This window comes from Mastigoproctus giganteus, chromosome 3 (genome assembly GCF_048544385.1).
Source record: "Mastigoproctus giganteus isolate SK-2022 chromosome 3, ASM4854438v1, whole genome shotgun sequence".
NCBI lineage: Eukaryota > Metazoa > Arthropoda > Arachnida > Uropygi > Thelyphonidae > Mastigoproctus > Mastigoproctus giganteus.
Window position 1 is genome coordinate 17988783 of NC_143577.1, and position 25030 is coordinate 18013812.

At 35.2% G+C, this 25030-nt stretch overlaps 1 protein-coding gene across 1 annotated transcript in view; it reads right to left on the reverse strand.

Moving 5' to 3' along the window:
• The window catches only part of LOC150087760 (carnitine O-acetyltransferase-like), a 75158-nt gene that overhangs the window by 5085 nt on the left and 45043 nt on the right, over positions 1 to 25030 (reverse strand). Inside the window, exons 9-12 of the mRNA XM_090369190.1 lie at positions 13942 to 14042; positions 11692 to 11814; positions 3050 to 3172; positions 216 to 414 (exon numbers count right to left, since the gene is read on the reverse strand). Of these exons, the coding sequence (XP_090225316.1) occupies positions 216 to 414; positions 3050 to 3172; positions 11692 to 11814; positions 13942 to 14042 (546 nt within the window). The remainder of the gene's footprint in view (positions 1 to 215; positions 415 to 3049; positions 3173 to 11691; positions 11815 to 13941; positions 14043 to 25030) is intronic.

A 25030-nucleotide genomic window follows, 5' to 3' on the forward strand; every position in this document is an offset into this window, starting at 1 on the left:
TGGCCATCTAAATTATGCCGTACTGGCTTTATTTAAGGTATTATTCAAAATCCAATGTATAAGTAGTCCAACAGACCACTATATAATGGTCTTTTGGAATGAAAAAAAAAAAAAAACAGTAATTATAATAAACCTATTCATCAATCATATTTATCTAATTTTGGTACATTAAATAAAGATCATTTATTTATTTTACAAAATATGCTTAATATTACCTGTACAGTGTAGTCCTTGTGGGCATCTACTGCTGTCCTTAAAGCTGCTGCTTTAATGTGAGGTGGAGTAGTGGTGTCCATCATATGTTGACAGAAATCAAGTGCTTCAACTGAAGCAGATCTGATAGTTTCTGTTCTGCCATGTAAGAACTTTCGAGTAGAAGCAGACTCGTAAGTTGCTCCTAATTGACCATGAAGCCTGAAATTGAAAGATAACACTTTCCAGAGTGTCCACAGCATGGTGTATTGGGACATTATATTGAGAAGAAAAAAAATATATATGTATATTTAATTTTTATTTAATTAATTAAACAATTACTTAACAGTTAAAATGAACAAGAAGCCTTTAGAGATTATTGTTGTAAAATTTCTTCATGGAGACAACATACACTAAGGAGTGTATTTGAGATCTGTCAAAATAGTGTCTTTCTAATGTAGAGCACTTAGTTCAATGATTTTCCTACTTGTGGAAGCACTTCTGGTACTGTTTTTGAAATTGCAAAGCTAAGCTGTCATAATATTCTTTATTGTAACCTTTCAGGTTTTTTTTCTTTTCTTCAAGTCCAAGAAACAAAAAAGTCACATGGAGCCAAAATGTATTTTCACAAAAATGGTACAACAGCAATGTAAATAAAAGTGTACTCTGCTTTGTGTTATTCAAACTAAACTATATTACTCTTACAAAATAAATCTATCAAAAAAAAATATTTTTTTTTTTTCCAGAATATAAATATTTGCTAGAGTTACAGGGGACATTCAATAAATTATCTACCTACCTATGAAGGAAATGAGATAGAGGCAAAAAAATTTTTTTTTTTATTTTTCAATGTAACTCCCCTGATCTTCAATACTATTGTTTCATTTTGTTGGCAATGAGGAAATACCAGACAAATAAAATTCTTTGCCCTGTCCATCAAAGAACACAGAAATAGCAGACTTCAGTTCATTATCATCGGCAAAGCAACATCCACATACGTTTTTCTTGAGTTGTCGAAACAGGATATAGTCACTAGGGGCCAGATCCAGCCTGTAAGGTGGATGGGTAAGTTCTGTAGTCTCTCTCTCTCAAAGCAGCAACAGCATGTGACCAGTTCACTGGTATGTTGTTGTCCTGAAGAAGCAGCACACCTTTGGAAAGTTTTCCATGGTGTTTTCCTTTATGACATCCCTTAGGTTCTACAGTAGAGATACATATGACTCCTCAGTGACTGTCTGCTTGTGTTCTAAGTAGTGAATGTACAAAATTTCCCCAGCATCCTAAAAAATTGTGGTCATAAGCTTACCAGCTGAAGGTTGTGTCCGAAATTTTCTGGGTAAGGGAGAACCCTTGTGCTTCCATTGCACTGATTCTTGCTTGGTCTCAGAAACCTAGTGACCAACCCATGTTTCATCACCCATAACAATTCTGGAAATGAAAGTTTCAGGATCCCTTTCATAAAGCTCTAAATTCTCCTCACAACACCATACTCTGAACTGCTTCTGCACAGGGTTCAGAAATCTGGGGCCCACCTTGCACTGATCTTAGTCATCCCCAAATGTTCATGGAGGATGGTTATAACTGTCCCCTCAGATATGTCGTATTCCCTAGAGATTTGGAGATTTAAATGTCTGTCATTCAGCACAAGAGTTTCCACAGCTTGGCACATTTCTGGAGTGGTTGCTGTCACAGGCCTTCCTGGATGTGGATCATCTTCGATGGACTCTCTAACCCCACTTGAATTGTTTTGATCAGAATTTCACCTGGCACTGTGAAAGTGCACTGTTGCCATACACAGCCACCTTTATTTCATTAATGGCCGCTTTGGCCCATTTCCTTCTTTGGTGAGAAACTTGATGACTAAACGATGCTCCAATTTCAGCAAATCCGTAATTTGATTCAGTTTTCCTTCTTTTTGTTACAGAAGCACAATGTAAAAACATAGTGGGATCAAATTTAGTATGATTCAAGTTGAGATATGTAGGAACATGATAAATCATGAATCATTGAAATATAATTATGGGAAGTACTTTAGGTAGATAATTTATTGAATGCCCCTCATATTTAAATATGTACTTAATTCAGAAACTACTCTCTAACTTAGAGTTTCTGAATTAAGTTAAAGGTGCAAAATGAATCTGAACATACAGTTCATGGCACAGTATTTGTACTTATACAATGCAGTATCTGATTAACATGTTCACTGCCTCTGAAGTATAATTGTCAAATGGCACTAGAAGTAATGTGCTATAATGCATATGAGCAGACAATAAATGAATGCTGTAAATGTAAAGGCACACGAAATTAACAACAGCTCAATATTGTCACATTGCTTGAACATGGGCTATTTGCAACAACACTTGGATTTTGTTTATAGACTTGATACACAGTTTTATTTGTTCTTTGCTTATGCTGAGTTTAGTTTATGTACACGAAATATACTTTTCATAAAATGTTGAGCTTTGTTCTGATTTACAGCTCAGCCCAAAAGTAATGTTCACTTTTAGCTCCCAGACTTTTACTTTTCAACCATTATCTATGAATTTTTGGAATTTTTTTTTTTTTTTTTTTCAACATTTCAAAAATTACAGAACATCAGATGCACTTGCTCAAATATAGGTGGAAGTGAATATGTTAATTAGACGTAGCTGTCATTCATGCTTATTAACTGTATACCTGTATCACAACATTCCATTCAACTCACAAATCTATATTTTAAAGACACATTCTAATGGTTCAAAACAGGTAACCTAATTTATTTGCAATTATATTTGAATGAAATCTAAACATAATGGTTAATGGAGCAACAAGAAAATTCTTAATGGAACAAATTTAAAATCTTTTTCCATCTGCTCACCTGAAAAAGGCCAACTGCATAGCCATTTGTAGAAAGCTATCAGGACTAAGCCTCCTGGATTTTATAAAATCTTTACCATATGTTGTATAAGTAAAACAAGACATCTCTAAATCTTGCACCAATCTAAATACATTGAAAATAAATATCTATTTTAAGTTATATTTTAATAAAATGTTAAAAACTTAAATATTTAGAATTAAAAAACATTTTTTCTATATTGCTCCAATTAATAAGGGACAGACTGAATCTTCCATAACAGGGTACTCTCACTCACTTGCCCATTCCACAATGGAATAGACAAGACAGAACTTGCCTATTTCTGTAGACAGAATTTGCCCGAATGGTCAAGTTCCGTCTACAGCAATGTTATTCCAGGACATTGCTGCAGACAGAGTTCAAACTAAGTTTTTTCTGTCATTTACTACTCTGACTCATCCCTTTAAAGTTTTAAGCTTGTTATACTAGCATTAGTTTCCCTTTCACTTAAAACATTACTGTCCATAGCACATCTTTCCAATATCAGAAGGCTCTATGACTTGTAGCCTCATACAAGAACTCCTGAGATGTGTACATATTAATTTGACTCATACAACACAAAAATACAAAATCAGCATTAGCTTGTTGCATGAGTACACCCCTTAGAGGCCTCCTCAATAACACTGGAGATTAGTTAAACAGATATTTGAAGAAATCTTGTGAAAGATACACCTAGAAGTATCCCAAGAAAAAGGCGGAGTTATAGAATCAGGCAAACATTAGAAGAAAGAATGCTTACTCTAGCAAAGACTTAAATTCTAAAAGGAAATAGCACAGAATGAAATAAAATGGTGAATGGAAGGCTGACAGTTCAACTACCATAATGACCTGTAACCCACTAGGAATAACAGATCTGGATGATGACAAAGTTTAAGAGAGTGGTAAACAACAGTAACTAAGGCATATTGATTCAAGAAGCCAAAGCTAAATTATTAATTTTTTGAAAAGTGGTCAATAAAGTACAATAGTGGAAAATTAGACAGTATGAACCAAAGCTGTAATGCTCAATATGTTCTACGTTGATATCGATATTTGTAAAAATAAGAGAAGTTTACCTCAATATAATACATAGAACTCTTCCGTATGATACTCTCCAGAAATTAAAACGAAAAAAATCGAAAATCTTACATTACAGTAACAAATTTTGATTATTGATTGATTTTTATTTTTAAATTACGCTGGTTTACAGTGTATCTGGGGTTTGAGTAAAAGTATGTGGCAGTTATTTATGCATGTTTACTGATTACTAAACTGAAGTCTGTTTGTTTCTATCACGTAAAGATTTTTCACAATTCATTAACAAAATAATGTGATTCCTAAGTATTATATGTAAATGTGTACATAACTATAGCTTCTGCAATGGTTTACAAGTTTTATATCCCTATATTCATAATCAATATCAAATCTTTGCCTCAAATACAGCATTGTGCATGTTTAACCCATAACTACACACACACACACACACACACACACACACACACACACACACACACACACACACACACACACACACACACACACTGCAAGGTAGCCGACCTTGACCCAGGAAGGTAGACAGCCCCCCACCCTGCTCTTCCGGGCCATCTGATTCTCAGAATTTTATTTATTTGGAGTCTGGGAGGCCCCTGTGTGTAGTTACAGGTTAAACTTGTGTGAGCATGCACTCACTTGTTTGTACAGTCCACTCAAACCGCAGAGCCTATATAAGTGGCACATCCCTTATGCGGTCACAGTACTCCTGTAAAAACTGTTGTGAGCTCTCATTTGTGTTAGTTTTCTTTTACTATAGCAACCAGAAAGTGTATAAACAGTCCCGACATATTTTGTGGTTGTTTTGTTCCTGAAAAGCAGAGGCGAAATATTACCATTTTGTAAAAAAATCGTATTATGCATACTTTGACATAAAACTAGGCGATCAGGATAAATTGTGGGCACTGCATAAAGTATGCCATATATGTGTCGAACATCTTAGAAAATGGAGAAGGAAAAAAGGTGTGCCTGCCATTTGCTATTCCTATGGTGTGGCGCGAGCCAGTAAGCCATGCCAAATGTTACTTTTGTGTATGTTAAAGGTTACAATTCAAAAAATAAAAAGGATATCAAATATCCAGATCTACCGTCAGCCATAAGACTGGTTCCGCATGGACCTGATCTGCCTGTAAAACCTCCACCAGAAACTTTGGAATCCACATCTTCTTCCACCGAAGCAGAAGCTAAAGAGGTTAGTGAAGAGGAATGTTATCAACTAGAAAATATTTTAATGCCACAGCAATTCACGCAAGTCGAACTGAATGATTTAGTAAGGGACTTAGGTCTTCCAAAGTATGCTGCTGAAATTCTGGGATTCAGACTTCAAGCAAAGAACTTACTTGCTCCAGGTACAGAAATCGTGAAAGGGAGTTTATACAGTATTTTTCACAAGAAGGTCCTATCATACATTGCAGTGATATCGCTGGTTTAATAAGTGCCTTAGGAGCTCATCATATGTTCCTAGTGAACGGAGACTATTTATAGACTCTTCTAAGACTAGTTTAAAAGGTGTTCTCTTGTATAATGGAGATAAGTACACATCTGTGCCAGTTGCTCATTCAGTCTACTTAAAAGAAACTTATGACAATCTAAAGTTGCTTCTGGAGAAAATTAAATATCAAGATCACAAATGGCAACTATGTGGAGACTTAAAAGTGTTATGTATGTTGTTGGGGGCAACAGGGTGGGTACACTAAAATGCCATGCTTTATTTGTGAATGGGATAGCAGAGCTAAAGCGTTGCATTGGACAAAGAAGCAGTGGCCTCGGAGGCACAATCTTACACCAGGGTCAAAAAATATTCTGTACAAAAATTTGGTGAAGCCAGATAAAATACTTTTACCTCCATTGCATATCAAGTTAGGCATAATGAAGCAATTTGTTAAAGCATTGAATAAGGATGGCAACTGCTTTAAGTAACTTTGCAGTAAATTTCCCGGTTTATCTGATGAGTATCTTCATTGGTATCTTCAGGAGGCTATCTTCATTGGTCCCCAAATTAGAAAGTTGGTTTTAGATGGTCAGTTTGAAACTACTGTGACTGACGTTGAAAGGGAAGCCTGGATTGCTTTTAAAAGTGTAATGGAAAACTTTCTAGGAAATCATAAATCACAGGATTATGAGAAAATTGTTCAAAATATGCTTGAAAAGCTGCAATATGAGCATCAAAATTCACTTTTTGCATGCCCATCTTGATTTTTTTCTGGAAAATCTTGCACAGATGAGAGAAGAACAAGGGGAGAGATTCCATCAGGACATAAAGGAAATGGAGCAGAGGTACCAGGGAAGGTGGAATACAAGCATGATGGCCGACTACTGCTGGTGTTTAAAAAGAGAAAACCCTGGAACTGTACATAAAAGAAAAACAATTAAACATTCTTTTCAAACAAAGAGACGAAGGTCTGATTAATGAAAGTTTCAGCATTTTGATTAATACTTGTTAATATTTACGTTTTTTTTGATATATGAAAATGTAATCCTATCAATTTGTCATTATTAAATACAATAAAGTTATATACTTTCGTAAAAAACAATACTTTTTATTTCTTAAATCGTGATGTATCTGGATGTGATAGAAAAAAAATCTAAGTCATATTTGAAATCACAGCAACATACTTATTGAAATTCAAATCCCCAGTGAACAAACTTAAATTTGTAAACTCGTGTTATTTGTTACTGTAATGTAAGATTTTCGATTTTTTCATTTTAATTTCTGGAGAGTATCATACAGAAGTGTTCTATGTACTATATTGAGGTAAACTTCTCTTATTATTTTTACAAATAGTGGAAAATATAAGGCTCTATATTGTTGTATTAGTAAGCCCAGATAATCTTATTATTTGGGAAGCAACAAACTTAAGAAAAAAGAAAAAAAAAAGTTGGCAAAGAAAAAAGACTTAAGGTTAAATGTGCAACAATAAAGTTTTCTCAATGGTGTAAGCAGGCTGCTACAATAGCATGTGGTGTTTTTATGTATAGCATGCATCACTACTACCAAAATTCATGTGCTGTGCATGAGCAGCAGGGACAAAGAGGGCAATCATTCCACTGCATAAAATTTGGTTAGGGTCACATCCTAAGTACTATATATAAATATTGGCATCCCATTTCAGGAACAATGAAATCTGCTGTAAAAGGTTTAGTGAAAACTAACAAGGTTAGTTAGCAATTTGGGAGCATTACTATAAAAGGACGTTGCCAAAAATGTCTGCATGGTGGCTTGGAATATTTAAGGCTTTTCTTGTCAGTTCAACTAATTTTATAAAATTTTTCAGCTAAATGCTACTGAATTTCCTGAAATTCAGTATTAAAATTAAATAACAAGAAGTGCTATTATTCTAATTGTAAACTTTTTAGTTAATTAGTAATAGTGATTAAGTAACTAAAAAAATTTTCGGAAAAAATAAATTTTTTTCAGCTACCTTTTATCTTTTTTTTATAATTTTTTAAATTTTAATGAATATCTCAAACAAAAAGTATTAGAACCTACAGTACTTAGTACCATGCATGGGCTGAAGATTGAGAAGATGAAAGAAGGTACCTGTTGGAATCAGACCTGAATTTCTGTAGATTGTAATTTTCATGAAATAGGTGTGAAGGGAGACTGTTCAAGAAAAAGGAATTTGAAGGTGGATGGTAAAAGGAAGCTGACTGGTTGCAGCATGCGTTCAAAGTGGTTTGGAAGAAAGAGCGGGAATTACAGAAGCCAATTCAGAAGAACAGTGCCCGCGGATCTTTAGAAAAGGCATGCTGCAGAAAGATAACATCTATATGAGACAGCGAGTGGAGAGACTGTAAGAGATGGTTCATTAATTAACCTAACTTTTTTTTTTTTTTTTTTTTTTTTTTATGAAAACCCCAAACACGAAAGGTATCAAAAGTACTTAGTACCGTGCATGGGTTGAAGGAGAAGTACGGGGGAGAGGAAGAGGAGGATGCTGGAAACTTTGCTCTAGAGACTAAACATGGGTTTCACCACTTCAAGCCTCCAATAAGCAAAGTGGTGGTATTTCACCAGTTGATGAAAGTCATCTACCACCTTGCTGCTATCTTTTGAATAATCTAGAAACCTGAGAGAGGTTAGGAGGATGCTGGAAACTTTGCTCTAGAGACTAAACATGGGTTTCACCACTTCAAGCCTCCAATAAGCAAAGTGGTGGTATTTCACCAGTTGATGAAAGTCATCTACCACCTTGCTGCTATCTTTTGAATAATCTAGAAACCTGAGAGAGGTTATGGGAGTGCAACCCCCAGATGTGGAAACAATATTCCATGTAGGGCAGATTTGAAATTTGTGCAGAGGGAGTAGCTGTTTAGAAATCTCTCTACCCCATTCTGTCAAATTCATCTGTTGCCTCCATCGTTCTCCATTATCTTCCATCATCAAAGATAAGCATAGGACCAAAAGAATCCTTTTTGTGACATATAAGACAGAACTCAGTTTTAGAAGGATTGAATTAACTAAGTTATCTTTGCCCCAACGGAGAACTACCTGAAGATCAGCATTTAAGGAATAAGAAATTGAAGCTGATTTTGCAGGGCAAGGTTTCTCAAACTGGAAAGTGGAATGTAGTGTGCTATCATCAGCAAAACTATGGATAAAATTTCCAGTCAGCAGAAGGTTATTAATATACAAGGAAAACAGTCGGAGAAAGAAACCTTGGGGAAACGCAAGCATCAGTGGAGAAGTTAGAAGACAGAGAGCTGTCTACCATTGCCCAAAGAGCAGTCAGAGAGAAAACTGAATATCCAGTTATGGAAAACAGTCGGCATTCCATCAGATGGAAGCTTATTTAAAATACCTTTATGCAAAAAAAACATAATCAAAGGCCTTTGAAATGCCAACAGCAACTGCTTGAGTTTCACTAAACTTTTCAAATGAATGGATAGTTAACAAAAGCCAGTATAAATTCCACCAATAACTATGGAATAGTTATTGGTGATCATTGATCAGATGGAAGGTTTCTAGATAGTTTAGGAGTTGGGAGTTAATAGATGTTTCCATTACTTTGCGAGTAGAAGTAAGTGCAATGGGACAATAATTGGATGGGAGGAATTTGTTACCATTTTATAACTGGCTGGATATGAGCAGATTTCCAAGCAGAAGGAAAAAATGCCAAAGGTGTAAAAAGGCGACACAGAATGGGAGTAAGCTCCGGAGCACAGGTTTTGAAAACAAGTAAAGAAATACCATCAGGACTTCAAGCTTTCTTGGCATCAAGATTGTTTAAAATTCTTGTGATATCCTTTTGATGGAAGACCATAGGAGGCACTGAATGGAGTGTACTGGGAATGGTAGGAGGTGGTTTATCAAGATCGTCAATAAAAAGTTAGAAAAAAAGTAGGATGCAAGAAGGTTAGCTTTACCCTTAGCTAAGGTGGCAATAAAATCATCAGCTTTTAACAGATGGGCAAAAGTTGTAATAGCTTTGGTAAGCGACGAGAAGCCTGTTCAAAATATAGTTTGGACTTGTTAATAAGTGCTTTACAATTGTTGCAAGTTTTGGTGTAGGCAGAAAAAAATGAATCTGGAGATTTGGATGCAAGCCAATTGCGATATGCAACATTCTTATGCTGAACAAGCTTAGCACATTTATTGGGAAACCAAAGTTTAAATAAAGGACAAGATTTTATGGTGGAATGTGGAATAAAGGATTTCATCCTACAAGGATAATTTCACTGACACAATCTGTGCAAACAACGACATCAGAAGATTTAAAACGGTAATCCAACCAAGAAAAAGAAGGACAGAAATCTCACAGATCATCCCAATTTTGCATTCTTGTAATGCCAAACAACATGAGGTTGAGAATGGCCACGAGAGAAAGGCTCCACTGGAGAAGAAACCATCACTAAGGTGTGAACTGAAGTGTCCAGTGGACCACTCATCTGACCTGTGTACTTGGAAGAGTTGTTTGTAAGAAAAAGATCATGAGTGTTGGCTGTCTGGTTAGGATTTTCAGATATTCTGGTAGGAAAATGAACAATCTGTGTGAGGTCATGAGTAACTGCAAAAGCTTCAGCATCTCAACCAGCTGGAGTTGTGAACATTAAAATCACCAAGGAAAATTATCTCACTATTAGGAAAGTTGGACGGGAAAAAAGTCAAGTTTCAAAAAAAGGAAGTCAAAGAGTTCCAAGTGATTATTGGAGTTGGGAGAATGATAGAGGCAATAGATGAATTTTACAGAATGGGGTAGAGAGATTTTAAGGCAAGGAAGATCAAAAAGAGGAGATTCAAAATTACTAAGTTTCTGAACAGTGAATACCAGAGCAGACATATGCACAGGTACCACCTTTGAAGCAAAAATAATTGTACAGCAAATAATTAAGACAACTGAGATGAGTAGTGGTTGAATCAACCGATAAGTGGGATTCTGTCAGAAGAAGCAATAGGGGGACTTGGAAGACTATAAATGAAAATGTACATCATTGAGTTTGGAGCTGAGATAAAGTGTATTTGTGAAATGAATGAGAATGTTTTTGGACCTTTTTTGAAGATAAGTTTTTTCTATTAGTTTGACTATCCATGATGTATTCTGGAGTAAAAAAAAGGTGGGGAGGAAATGTTGTATGGAGTAATCAGATTTTTGGTTATGACATACACAGCAAGAATATATCCAGCTCCTTGACATGACATGGCCTTGAAAATGCCTCCACATACACACTACATGAATTCTGAATTCCCTCCCACCCAGTCAGTATAGAGCTGCACTGTGAAATGTAAGGAAGACTGGATCTCTCCATGTCTTTTGAGGTTATGATGGACATGATGTCCATCATAACTTCAAAAGACATCAATCAAAAGCATAATGGAAGAAATTTGGGAGGTTGCCAGTGCTTTTTCTCTGGAAACTAAACACGGGTTTCACCACTTCATGCCTCCAATAAGCAAGGTGGTGGTATTGCACCAGCTGATGAGTGTCATCTACTGCCTATTACTGCCTGGTAACATAGAGGGGGGTGGCATTCCTCTGTGTAATGTGGATACCACACCTCGACCTCTGCTTATGTTAATTCACACCTAAGTGGTCACCTCCAGTACAACAGGTGCTGTATTTCAGGACCTGCATATAGGAGTTATATTCAGGGTTATTATGTTCCCACCATCGTGAAGTTTCAAGTAGAGAATTTTGTTGTCATAGAATGACTGGACTTTCCCAAAATTCAATCCATTTTACTAAGTGTTCACTTGAATATCAGTTCCCATCACTTGAATATCAGTGTCACTTGAATATCCCATGTCCCTTGAATATCAGTGTTTTAGACTCCCAGGTATCAAGCTCTAGCTTGTCATGCCTAAGAGAATTCTGTGACAGCCTCAAGGACATCTTTCTACCTATCAGGTACAATTTGTTGAAAATGACATTAAGGATTTGTTTTTTCACCAGGATCTTAAATTTCAAGTTAAAATTCATCTATCCTTCATTGCATGCATGGTATATATTTCTGAAATTGGACTTATGTAGATTTTAACATAGCCAGCTTTAAATATAAGTTGAGTTTTATTTATATTTACTATATTACAACAAATAAGCAAAATAAAATAAACTATAAGCAAAAATAATTATACATACACATCTAAATCTCTTTCTGCTTCTTCGATATCTGATAGTGTATCAGCAGAAAGGACAAATCTTAATTTTTTGGGAGAAGTGATTTGTGCAGATGGCAGCCACATGTTTCCCTTTGTCTCTTCCCTATAAATAAAAGTGCACTTTGAAAGAAAAATTATTGTTCTTTAATAAATAAATAGCCAAATAAATATTCAGATTCAAAAACACAGTTCTAAATATAGAAATTTAATTTTTGCTACATATCCTTTTGGTAAGGTGCTAAAATGCTGGGAATGCAAACTAAATTTTAAAAAAATTATGCATTTTTTAAATTTATTTAGTTTGCATTCCCAGGATGCCTATACACTTTACTAGATACACCTGCCTAACAGCGAGTAGGTTGCCTTTCAGCCCTCAGAACAGTCTGTAATCGTTGTGGCATGAACGCAACAAGGCATAAAAAGCATGCTGGTCCACAACAGATGATTATGGATCTGGTTGCTGGGAAGGCCACTGCAGTAGGCTGAATTCACTTTCAAGTTCCTGTAACTAGCTCTGTACAATTCTGGCTCTGTAACATGGAACATTATCCTGTTGGAAGAGCCCATTCCCAGATGGATAATCTGCAGCCTAAAGGGATGTACCTGATCACATCATATTACAATGCATGCTGGTGGCAGTGCAATGATGTAGGGAGTGTTTTCATTATGCACTGGTATCAGGGGATCCAATGTACACCACAAAAACACCCCATGCATTATTACACTGCCACCACCACCAGCCTTCACTGTTGACACTTGGTGGGATGGGTCCATGGACTTGTGCTGTTTTCATCATATTCTGGTTCTCTCATTGCCACAAAACAGCAGGAACCAGAATTTGTCAAACCAGACAATGTTTTTTAAATCTTCCAATTCTAGCACTGGTGTTCCGGCACCAAATATAATCATACTTTTTTTTTTCCCCCTGACAGGAGTGGAACCTGGTTCAGTTGTTAGCTGTGACACCCAATCTGTGACAAGATAGACAAGTTGTGCTGATGCCCTTAAATATTCATTATAATGTATATTTAGTATTTGCAAAATACATATTTGCAAAATTTTTAATTATTATTAAAAGAATAAAGAAATAAGCATCCAAATACTTTTTTTTTTTTTTTTTTTTTCAAATATTAAAGTTAAAATTTGGGGCCTATTAGGCTACATGATAGACCACTCATGTTTTAAAACAGGGAACTACTACTGCTGAGTTAAAACTGCCTTCTTGTTATATAGGGAGGATTCAGGTATGGGTACCTGAATCCTCCTAACCACAGTTGTTGTGTATACACTATTGTACTAACACTGAGAAAAACTGATATACAAGGCATACTTTGCAAATTTTTAAAAAAATTTCTATGGCAGGGCACTACTATTGAATTAAAGTTAAACAAAAAAAGGAAGTTTTCAATTTATCTGACATCAGTGCTAGTCGGTTATAAATCAGAAATGTCTGGTGAGCAAGACAACACATCTGAGTGTGCCTTTTATCACTGTTTGCAACTGAAAATTAGTTTTAACATCTTCCTTGTTTGTTCTTCATTCAAGATTTTAAGTTAAATGAACTTCTAACTGTAATAAAAGCAGCAATAATAATGAAATACTGTGAGAATAAATATATATATTCATTATATATAACACAGATCTGATTTACAGACACCTCTAACCAAGCAGTCTTAAAAAGAGAGAGAGAGAGAGAGAGAGAGAGAGAGAGAGAGAGAGAGAGAGAGAGAGAGAGAGAGAGAGAGAGAGAGAGAGAGAGAACAAACTCAACACACAATTGTAGTGCTGATGGAGAAAAATTGAAGTTCCTCATAACTCATAATGCCCATAATCTGAAGTCTTCAACTGGAACTGTAGGTGGCTATTCCCAGACAGGAGGAACAGGTTTTTCCATGGTCATTCTAGGTTTTTCAGGATTAATTTGTATGTTTTCCCCAAAACATGCAAATTAGTCACTGAAAACACCTTCTGTAGAAAACTACATAATATGCACATGTGCCACAAAGATATTACTGTTAAAATAGGAATTCTAATTTGTACAGACAAAATAAATACAACAAGCCTTATTAACAGAATATAATCAATGACACTGAAGTGAAGTAGAACAACACTAATTGGTACAAAATAATTAAGTTCTTTTGTTTTAAATTAAAGACAAGCATTAAACTATCAAAAAACACTTTATAAAAGATTTCAAATTAATTATAAGTGGTGAGAAGCAAATACTTACATGTACTTTACTATATGATCCATCATATTGGCAACAGGTGGACCTTCTGATGGACTATGTTCATAAGTGAGACCAACAATTCCATCTTCTCCAACAATAAACTATAAAATGAAGTGGCAATTATTATATCGATCTAAAATAACGAAAAAAAAAAAAAAAACACAGCCTTTTTGAATTATTAAAAATAATAATAATAAAAAAAAAAAAATAGCTTGCAGATTTCAGTTTTTTTAATACTGTCTTTATTCCACAAGACAACTTAATGAGAGAGAGAGAGAGAGAGAGAGAGAGAGAGAGAGAGAGAGAGAGAGAGAGACTGTTATACATCGATAATAAAGTACTTTATTTTATTCTTGGAAATAGCACTCTTCTGTGTGCAACATTTCTGTGTCAACCCCTGGCTTTTGGCCGTGAAGGGTATTGTGTACGGCATGTGCGTTTTGTATGCAATAAAGAGTTCTTCTATTTCTAGTGTTCCTGTTGTGTGTGCATGCATATAACGCACGCAAGAATTTGTTCAAGAGTAGTTCAGCTATGTTACAAATAACATTTCAACATACATTACAGATCTCCCAGTAAGTGCTGTCATTTCTTATGTGTTCTAAATAATTATGGAAGCACAAAAATAATTTTAAAATTTGAAAAAGAGATTGTGCCTGTCAGTCACTGTTGGCTGATTTTGACTTATGAAAGCCTAAATCTTTGGAATTCAGACCCAAAAGTTGAGGAAAGTGAATCAAGTGATATACATAAACAGATGTAAAAGGTAGTATTACATCAAAAAAGGAGTAATGATGAGTTTTTTTTACAATTTTTGATACTTTTTTTACAATTATTTCAAAAAATTTTAAACATTTTAATTAACAATCTGATTTCATGGTTTTTTTTTTTTTTTTTCATTTTTGAAATAATTTCACTTTAATATTGGGCAAGCCAAAATAAGAACCAATTAATATTTAAAAGCATTTATGTACACAGCATTTATTTTTAAATGCTCTGTACATAAATGCAATAAAAAAAAGTAAATAAAATCTTATGAAAAACTAACTCTACAGAGCTTTGGAAAGAGTTAAAGAACTTTATTTCTACTGGAAATCATCAAACTAGTGGCAACAAGTAGTGAATGATAACATGAGAATCTAATTCCTGTCCCACTTCTTCAGTGAAAGAATGACTTTAAACTACATAAAATTTAACAATAAACAATGGGTGATATTCACACTTTCTACCTTGGTAGTAAGTGTTCCATAACACAGTGGAATTACTTTCTCCCATAACATCAAGTGATAAACCCAAGGCCTTAAGTCAGATTTAAATATAGAAATCCCAAATATAGACAATTTTATCTAGTTATTGGGATTGTTTTGAGTCTAATTGTATCAGTTTATCCTTACAAGCCAACAAACTAAATACTTCATGTGGAAAACTGTGTTTTATTAACTGTCCTTATTCGATTGTATGCCCACATAATATTCTGACTTAACCTATGTGGAAGATTGCCATATATATATCTAGAGGAAAGTTTTCTCATCTGATAAAAATTAATGTTTCATTTTGATGTTACAGATATAATATGTTCTTCATTTATTGTAATATAATTTAGCTATTTCTAAAGACTTTCAGTAGTTGCACAAGTTCAAGCTTTTTTCCTTTTAGAAATGAAAGAAAACATTTATTAATATCTTCAAAATATAGCTTCTAGATCTATGAAATCATTTACAGACAGAATTAGCATCCCTCAACCCCTGAAAGTAGCAGCTACTATATATACAGTGATACTCATAAGTAATTCATTGCCTTTAAAAAATTACTGTTATATATTTTTTCTTTAGAACATATATATATATATATATATATATATATATATATATATATATATATATATAATGGTACAAAAATCCTAGAAACTACAATTTACATAGGTTTCAATATTCAATATATTATTAAAATTAATAATGTTTACTAAATTTAATAGGAACCATAAATGAAATGGAAAAATCACAAGGATATTACTGAATGATATTATTGATATTTAATAAATTCTTCAAAATATAATATCCTATATGAAAAAGACACCATTTTTCTAAATACAGTAGAGCGTTGAAAATCCAAACAAGTCACAGCATTTATTTATTTTTTATGCTGGTGCCATAAAATAATTACAGTAAGCGCCGGTTACTGTGATCATGTTTGCGAATTAAATTTTTGATTCTATTAAATGGCAATTATAATAAGTGAAAATCGGAGGGATATTATCTACAGGCTATAAAAAAGGAGATATAAAGCACAAATTTATGCCTTTTTTCCCTTTACCAATTAAAAAAATTAAATGATATGTGAAAATTGAAAGTATATTATCCACAGGTTAGCAAAATAAATTTACGCTTATATACTAGCTTAATTAATAAACATACAGTACTAACAAACATAACACTGTAATCTGTTATTCAAGACGCTTTGTAATCTGATATTTCTGTTCACTGACACTGAATCGAAGATTGAAATTTTAAACAGATTTTCAGAGGGAGAAAGCGGGTCTTTGTTAGCAAAATTTTATTAGGTTGGGAAGTTAACCATAACAGACATTAAAAACAAGGAAAAAATTTAAAACTTTGCATCAAAACGTGATTCAGATGGTGCAAAAATAGAGAGAGAAATTATGAGAACTGCTAATGACCAATCACTTGAAGATGCCATTTATTTATGGTTCACATACAGATGAAGTTTAAGAGAACCCATATCTGGACCTTTGTTGTGTGAAAAGGCATTGAATTTTAACAAAAAAATTAGATGGTCCCTCAGATTTTAAAGCAGTATTTTTATTTCTAAACTTACTAAACTTTTTTTTTATAGTGTCCAGAACAATATTTTTGATAAGTTCGAAAATTTGAACCAAATTGGAAGTCTGAACTACCCCTAGTCCCAATTAGTTTGGATTATCGATGCTCTACTGTAGTTAATGATTAATTTGGTATTACATATTATCGATATTTAACTGGCCAGTCAAACACTTTACTTGAGTCAAACACTTCACATGATCAAACAATTACAATAGTAATTGTTTGATCATGTGAGAAAGTTTTATAAACAATTTGAACTTCCTAAGTTTGTTTAAGTAATAATTTTCAAGCTTGTTTATAATTATTTATAATTAAAAACAAGGCATAATTTTAAGTTTCATAACATTGGTAGCAGTTTCCCATGTTAATGTTATAAGTTAAAAGTAAAATTTAACATTGCGATCGTTGGTATTGGTATGGATATTTTAGGGCACAAGGGCAACTGGAGCCAAAATATGCCTAATTGTGATCGTTACGGTATAGCATAACTTGATAGCTCGTATAGCTTGAACTTGATAGCTAAGGTGCAATGTAAAACTATATAGCAGAATACATACCACTGCATCAATTTAGTATAGTATTGTATAGTCGACTTTAATCAATTAAATTTATTAACTTTATTAATTTTCATTAATAATTAATTACACTTAAATGGAAATCATGCCCCAGACTTGAGCAGCAAAGCAACGTACACAAAGTAGTGGGAGTGCTGTGGCTCAGGGGAGAACCGAGGGGTCGATTCTCCAATGCATCACAGCCTAAAAAAATGTGCGACTTGTGAATTGTTTGCAGATCTTTCTGGAACAAGACATAATCTAGCCAAGGATGTGCATGCTAGGGGCAGAGAGTGTCAAGAAATTAGGGACCAACTCAGCATTCTGATGAGAGTCCATGAGAGTTGAAGAGTAGGGCAGATGCCATCGAATGAATTAATATGGGCGCCCATCAAACTCTCAGCTGACCAACTCAATGTCAGAGCTCACTCTTGTGCATCAGGCAACACAGCGGTAACCTTTAGGGCAGAATGCACTGGTCCCACAGGAGCTAGTTATTATCAGTGACTCTATTGTAAGGGAGAAGGGAAATATATTGTGCAAAAAAGGACAGGTCAAATATGACCAGGGTATGTCTCACAGGGACAAAAGTGATGTTGTAGAGCAGATATCTTTTAAGGGCACAAAGAGTGATACTGTAGTACACGTTGGCACTAACGACATTAAGAGCAGATCTACAGATTTACTTAACAAGTGCAGGTAAATGTTGAAAACAAGTTAGGATTAAATTTGAAAGTGTTTGCATTTCTGCCCAGACACGATAGAAGAGAGTATATGATCTGAGCTTTGTCAAACAATTCGGCCCTGAAGAGACTGTGCAAGGCTCATGGGGTAGAATTTTTCTCACCATGGTATATGCTTGTTAACAGGAGAGATTCTATCGAGGTAGTGTTAGGTGGGTCGGAAAACTGCTAGCTTGGAGGAGATTCAGAGACTAATAGATTAACATTAGCCACAGGCAGAGGTGAAAATGATTCTTGCACTGCTTATATTGGAATGACAGCAGCCTGGAAAATAAGGTGCAAGGGATTCCAGAGACTGCTGGGAGTCATTGCAGAACAAGTAAGCTGTGTTAGGGTAGCTAAGAATAGGAACAGGTACATGTATAATTGCATGTGCACCAATGCTAGGAGTGTGGTAAAAAAGTTTGATGAATTTGAGGTGTTGGTCAATACATCAAAAGCAGATATTGTTAGGATATCAGAGATGTGGTGTCACACAGTTACAAGGAATGCAAAACTGGAATTTGGGGAGTACAATGTGTACAGAAAGGATAGACAGGATAGGAAGGGAGGAGGGGTTATGCTATTAGTTAAGAAACACAAAATCCAAGTAAGTATAGCCAGTCGACATGGCTGGATAGTGTAGAGTTGAGTCAGTTTGGTGTGATACAAGCACTGGGAAACCAAAATTGAGAGTAGGAGTGGGTTATAGGCCTAATGACTCTGAAGAGTATAATAAACAGCTGTACAGAGAAATAGAGTGGGCAAGTAAATCAGTGTCTTATAATGGGAGATTTTAATTTCCCAGATATTGACTGGAATTTGTGGGTTGGTCACTCACACACTAGTAAGGCTTTTGTGGATTTATTGGATGATTGTTTTCAGCAGCATGTTTAGGAGGCAACTAGAGGGGGTAATACTCTTGATCTGATTATCAGTAGTGATTCTTCATGCATTAAGAATCTGCAGATAAAGGAACTGCTAGGTGGCAGTGATCGCAGTGTGCTGAAGTGGAATTTACTCAAAGAGGTAACTACCATCAGGGGTAAAGGGAAGGGTTTTTGCTTTCGTAAAGGTGACTACAGTGGTCAGAGACAGTATTTAAATTCTATACGATGGGACCAACTGATGATGTTATCAACAGCAAATTCAAAATGGGAAGCATTCAAGGAATTAATCTTGGAAGCTACTAGATTTTCATACCAACTAAGAAATACTGTTCAAGGTTTAGGCCTAAATAGATGTAGTAGTAGTAGTAGTAGTAGTGGCACATGATGCAAGAAAGCAAGTGTAGGAGCTTATGCAGCATCAGCCAAAAAAAAAAAAAAAATCACACCATTCCCTCCAAATGCCTGTCCAGTTCCTCCTTAAATTTATTTAACCTATCAACTTCCACAACGACAGATGGAAGTTTGTTCCAGCAATTAACCACCCGCTGGCTAAAGGCAAATTTCCGCACATCTATTCTACATCTGTCCTTTCTTAATTTGAACTTATGTCCCCGTAGGTTCGTAATCTGAACAAGTGGAAGCATCCCATCAGAATTCAGCGTGCTCAACCCATTCAAGGCCTTATAGACCTCAATCAGATCACCGCGCAGGTGCCTAGTCTCCAGCCACTGTAATTTGCAGAACTTAAGCCTCTCTTGGTAAGAGAATCCCTTCATTCCCCTCACCAATCGTGTTGCTCTTCTCTGTACACGCTCAAGCAAATCTACATCCTTCCTAAAATGAGGCCTCCAGACCTGTACGCAGTACTCAAGGCGTGGCCTGACCATTGCCTTATACAGAGGGACAATCACCTCCTTTTCCCTGCTAGCAATATTCCTATATATCATTGACAAAACCCCATGACCCGCCCTAGCAGCCTGTCTGCACTGCTCAGAAAACTTCATATCTGACTGCACAATTACTCCCAGGTCTTTTTCATTTTCTACCACTTTAAGTGTAGTACCACACAGTTGGTACGTTTCTCTGGGGTTACTTCTACCCATATGCAGTACTTTGCATTTGTCAAGGTTGAACTTCAGTTGCCACTTCTTAGCCCATCTGCCCAAATTATCTAGATCCTGTTGCAGTAGCACACTGCCATTACTGTCATTAACAACCCTGCCAACCTTTGTGTCATCTGCAAACTTCGACATTAAGCCTGATATACCTTCATCAATATCATTGATAAATACACAAAACAACAGTGGACCCAACACCGAACCCTGTGGGACTCCACTAATAACATTAGTCCACGAAGAGCAGCACCCATTGATTACCACCCTCTGTCTTCTCCCACTTAACCATCCTTTTATCCATTGTAGCAACTTACCCTTAATACCATTCTGCTCCAATTTGTACAGTAGTCTTCCATGCGCAACAGTGTCAAAAGCTTTCCTGAAATCCAAGTATATGATATCAAAATTATTTTTTGCATCCAGTTCCTTTGTGACCACATCATAATAACCAATCAAATTTGTCAGACAAGACTTTCCCTTAACAAACCCATGCTGTGTTTGAATTATTGCTGCAGTCTTGTCTAGATAATCCTGCAATGCATCTTTAACCAGTGACTCCATTATTTTACCCGGAACAGAAGTTAAACTAACTGGTTAAACTAACATGTCCGATGAACTAAAGAGACCCACGGCAGAGAAGAAAAATGCACGGGATGCATATAACTTATCAGGAGACACAGATGCCTATGGTAGATATAAGATAGTCTGCAATCAACTCACAAAGGAGGTTAGGCAAGCAAAAGCAGATTATGAGAAATCTTTGGCAAAGGATGCTAAGAAAAACAGCAAGGATTTCTTTACTTATATAAACTCTAAAAGGAAGGGCATAAATCAGAATGGTTCACTTGATATTGATGGTTCAACTGCTGATGATTCTGCTCAGGTAGCTGACAAACTGAATAAGTATAACTGAGAGCAAAGTATAGGTAGAATTGCTGAAGTTAAACATAAGGAAGGCACCTGGAGTGGATGGGATCTATCTAGTTATATTAAAAGAGGCAGCAAAGGAAGTAAGCAGGCCCTTAACCATGATTATGAGGGCATCCTTGGACTCAGGGGAGGTCCCCACGAAATGGAGATGCGTCCCCAATTCATAAAGGTGGACTGAAAGGTGACACGAGTAATTACAAACCTGTTAGTTTAACTTCTGTTCCAAGGAAAATAATGGAATCACTGGTTAAGGAAGTGATGCAGGATCACCTAAACAAGACTGCAGTAATAGTTCAGACACAGCATGGGCTTGTTAAGGGAAAGTCTTGTCCAATCAATTTGATTGGATACTATAATGTGGTCACAAAAGAAGTGGTCATAAAAGAACTGGATGCAAAAAATAATTTTGATACCATATACTTGAATTTTAGGAAATCCTTTTGATATTGTTGCACATGAAGGACTACTGTAGAAATTGGAGCAGTATCGCATTAAGGGCATGTTGCTACAATAGATAAAAGGATGACTGACTGGAAGATAGAGTGGTAATCAATAGACACTGCTCTTCGTGGACTAATGTTATTAGTGGAGTCCAACAGGGTTCTGTGTTGGGCCCATTGCTGTTGTTTTCTGTATTTATCAGTGATATTGATAAAGGTATATCATGGTTAATGTCTAAATTGGTAGACAGTACGAAAGTTGGAGTTGTTAATGACAGTAATGATAGTAGATTACCGCAACAGGGTCTAGAAAAGTTGAGCAGATGGGCTGAGAGATGGCAACTGAAGTTTAACATTAACAAATGCAAAGTACTGTATATGTATATTGATAGCAGTAACATACCAACTGTGTGGTACTTCACTCAGGGTTGTAAATAATGATAAAGACCTGGGGTAACTGTGCAATTAGTTTTCTGAGCAGTGCAGACAGGCTGTAAGAGTAGCTCCTGGGGTTTTGCCAATGATATATTGGAATTTTGCTAGCAAGGATAAGGAGGTGATTATCCCCTTGTATAAAGTAATGGTCAGGCCACACCTTGAGTGCTGCATATAGATCTGGGTTGGGTTGGTTTGAAATTTTACTGGCACATTAGCAGCAGTGGTTATTATGCACCAAGAAAAAGGTAAAAATAGATTCTGGTAATTGTAAAAGAGGTTACCTGGTCAAAAGATTATACAGATCTGGAGGCTTCATTTTAGTAAGGATGTAGAGCTGCTGGAACAAGTACAGTGAAGGGCAATGAGATTAGTAAATGGAACAAAGGATTGCTATTATGAAGAAAGGCTCAAGCTCTGCAAATCAGAGCATCTGGAAACTAGGACCTGTGAGGCAATCTGACTGAGGTGTATAATGCCTTGACAGGTTTGAGCAAGCTCAACGCTGATGGGATTCTTTCTCTTGCCCAGATTAGTCGCCTGAGGGGACATAAATTCAAATTGAGGAAAGATAGCTGTAGAACAGATGTGCGGAAATTTGCCTTTAGCCAGTGGGCTAAAGGATCTAAAGGTTACTGGATCAAACTGCCATCTGTCGTGGAATTTGACAGCTTAAATAAATTCAAGGCTGAACTAGACAAAATTTTAGAGTGAATGGATGGGTGAAACAGGAAGGGTTTTTTTTTTTTTTTTTTATTTTGGCTCATGATATATAAGCTTGCTTTCTTGCATCATATGCTTGTACTATTGCTAATGCTAAATGTCATGAGCTCCAATTGCTGGGTATACCCATGCTATAACTCTAGGAAAAATTCAAAGCCCATACCAAGTAAAAATTTGTCTAGAGTTAGCATGGTATAGAAAATATCTTGCTAAATCTAGACAAATTACATAAAATCACAAATTTTTATCTTCAAACAATAATGACATTAAGTGCATTTAAATCATTACTTCATAGTTGAATTTTTTTAGACTAACCAAAGTTTTTATATTGGCATTGTTATTGCAACATCTGATAATGCGGAATCTTTCACAGTGACTAGCTCTCCTTATATTTCAACACTTCCCATTAGAGAAGACTAATGCTACTTATTTTTCAGCTGGGTACCACCACTCAGATAGCACGGTTTCAAAGCTATTTGAAACAGTGCAGAAATTGTTAATTAAGAACAAATAAGAATTTGGAAAAAAGAATCTAATATTTTCAGTCTTGTTGTTTCAGCAGAGAGATAAGGGTCTGAATGTACTAAATTTTTTTCCAGGAAACAACTGACTAGATATCCAAGAAATCATATTTTCCAACAAGAAATTTGAAAAGCAGCAGCTTAATTTTTAAGAATGAGATTCTGTAAATTATAGGTGGAAGATGCAGATTAGTAAAAATTACTGATCTCAAAAAAGAAAATGGAAATCTGCCTTTTTTTACTTATCTATCAAACTACTTATATATTCTAAATTAATTAAGGATTTCATGGATGATGGATTAGTGACTGACCAAATTATGGAGACATAAAGAATAAGACATAAATGAAAGAAATTACTGGACTAAAAGAAGGGAGTTAACAAACAGTAAATCTTAGCAAAGGGGCCAAAAATTCCTTAAGCTTTTACTATATAACATTTTTAAATGAGACTGAAATGAGAGTTCTGTGTTCACGATCCCTAAGAATTTCATCTCCACTTTGGGGATTAGCAAAACATTATTGATAATTTAGAATTAAAAGGATAGTTTTGATCAGAGAAGAAAAGTTGTATTTTTCTACATTCCTTTAGGAAACCAGAGGACTGAGAGTGGCACTAAGTAAACAACTGAGTGATGGTCTTGCATTAAAAATACAAAACACCCTATAAGCATGCAAATTTTAAAAAAAATTGTACAAACTTGACTGAAAACTAGAATAAAACTCACCTTATTGGAAAATTGGAAATTTATAACTATACTGGAAGAGTTGGCAGGTATGTAATTGAATAGTATGATGTGAAGTTACAAAGGAAATCAATAAATATATAGGATGTCTAGAAAGTCCAATTAGCCCCTGATAAAATTAATTTGTGATAAAATTATGTTATTTATGTGTTTGATCTAAATGTGTTACAAATGCAACCTCCTAAATGGCAGTTTCCATCTGTTCCAAGTATTATAAAAATGTAAGCAGTGGTTGCAATGTAATTACACTCTACAGGAAAAGGGTAGTAATGAAATACACTCACTAATCACAATTTACTAGTTGAAAGATACCAAGAACGATATCAATGTGATCTTCAATATGATCAAAATTAAACAGGAAATGTCCAGGAGGTATTACCACACAACTGAGGAGCAGAAATAAGCTGTCCAAGATACAATTTATGCTATCACTGGCAATGCTACATCAATTTTCAAACTGCACATGGAAGTGCAGAATTTTGTGTTCAGTGAAAATGGTGGTGTGCATGCATGCACACATACAAACATCCTGGAGGAATAATTGTCGTTGTGACTTTTTTCCCTTTCACTTACATTTGTTAGAGGACTTTCCAAACATCCTGTACAGGGAAGCAAATTTTTATTAACAAAGTTTCACTTAATGAAAGGCTGTATCACACTCTCAGGATGTATCACTTTCATTAATTAAAAGAGAAAACTTAGCAAAAGTAGTCACATGCACCACACACATTAACATATGGTAATGCTCTTATGTTCTTCTCTTAGCTTATGTACTATCACAGAGTATAAACAGATTATTTATTATTTAGTTTTATACATGGTAGTATAAATCCCGCTGAAATAATCCATTTGTTCCCGACTTTGTTGTTCAAGGTAACTATCAAATTTAAAAAAATAATAACTAAAAAACTATATTTATAGCAGAAATCACTGACATAATAATAAAGCTTTCGTACGGCTCTTGAAACACCATTTCATTCTAGTGCATTTGGGGGAAGCTTACAGAATTAACCTTAAAACAAGATTAAACCTTAAGGCAAATAAATTATGAAATTCGAGGCAAAGCTTTTCTTTAAGATTTGCATATAAGACTGAATAAGTCTCACAGCATAATACTCAAGCTTAAGTACAACTAAGAAATCAAGCTGCTTGGGTTGGTGTATGGTGAACATTGTT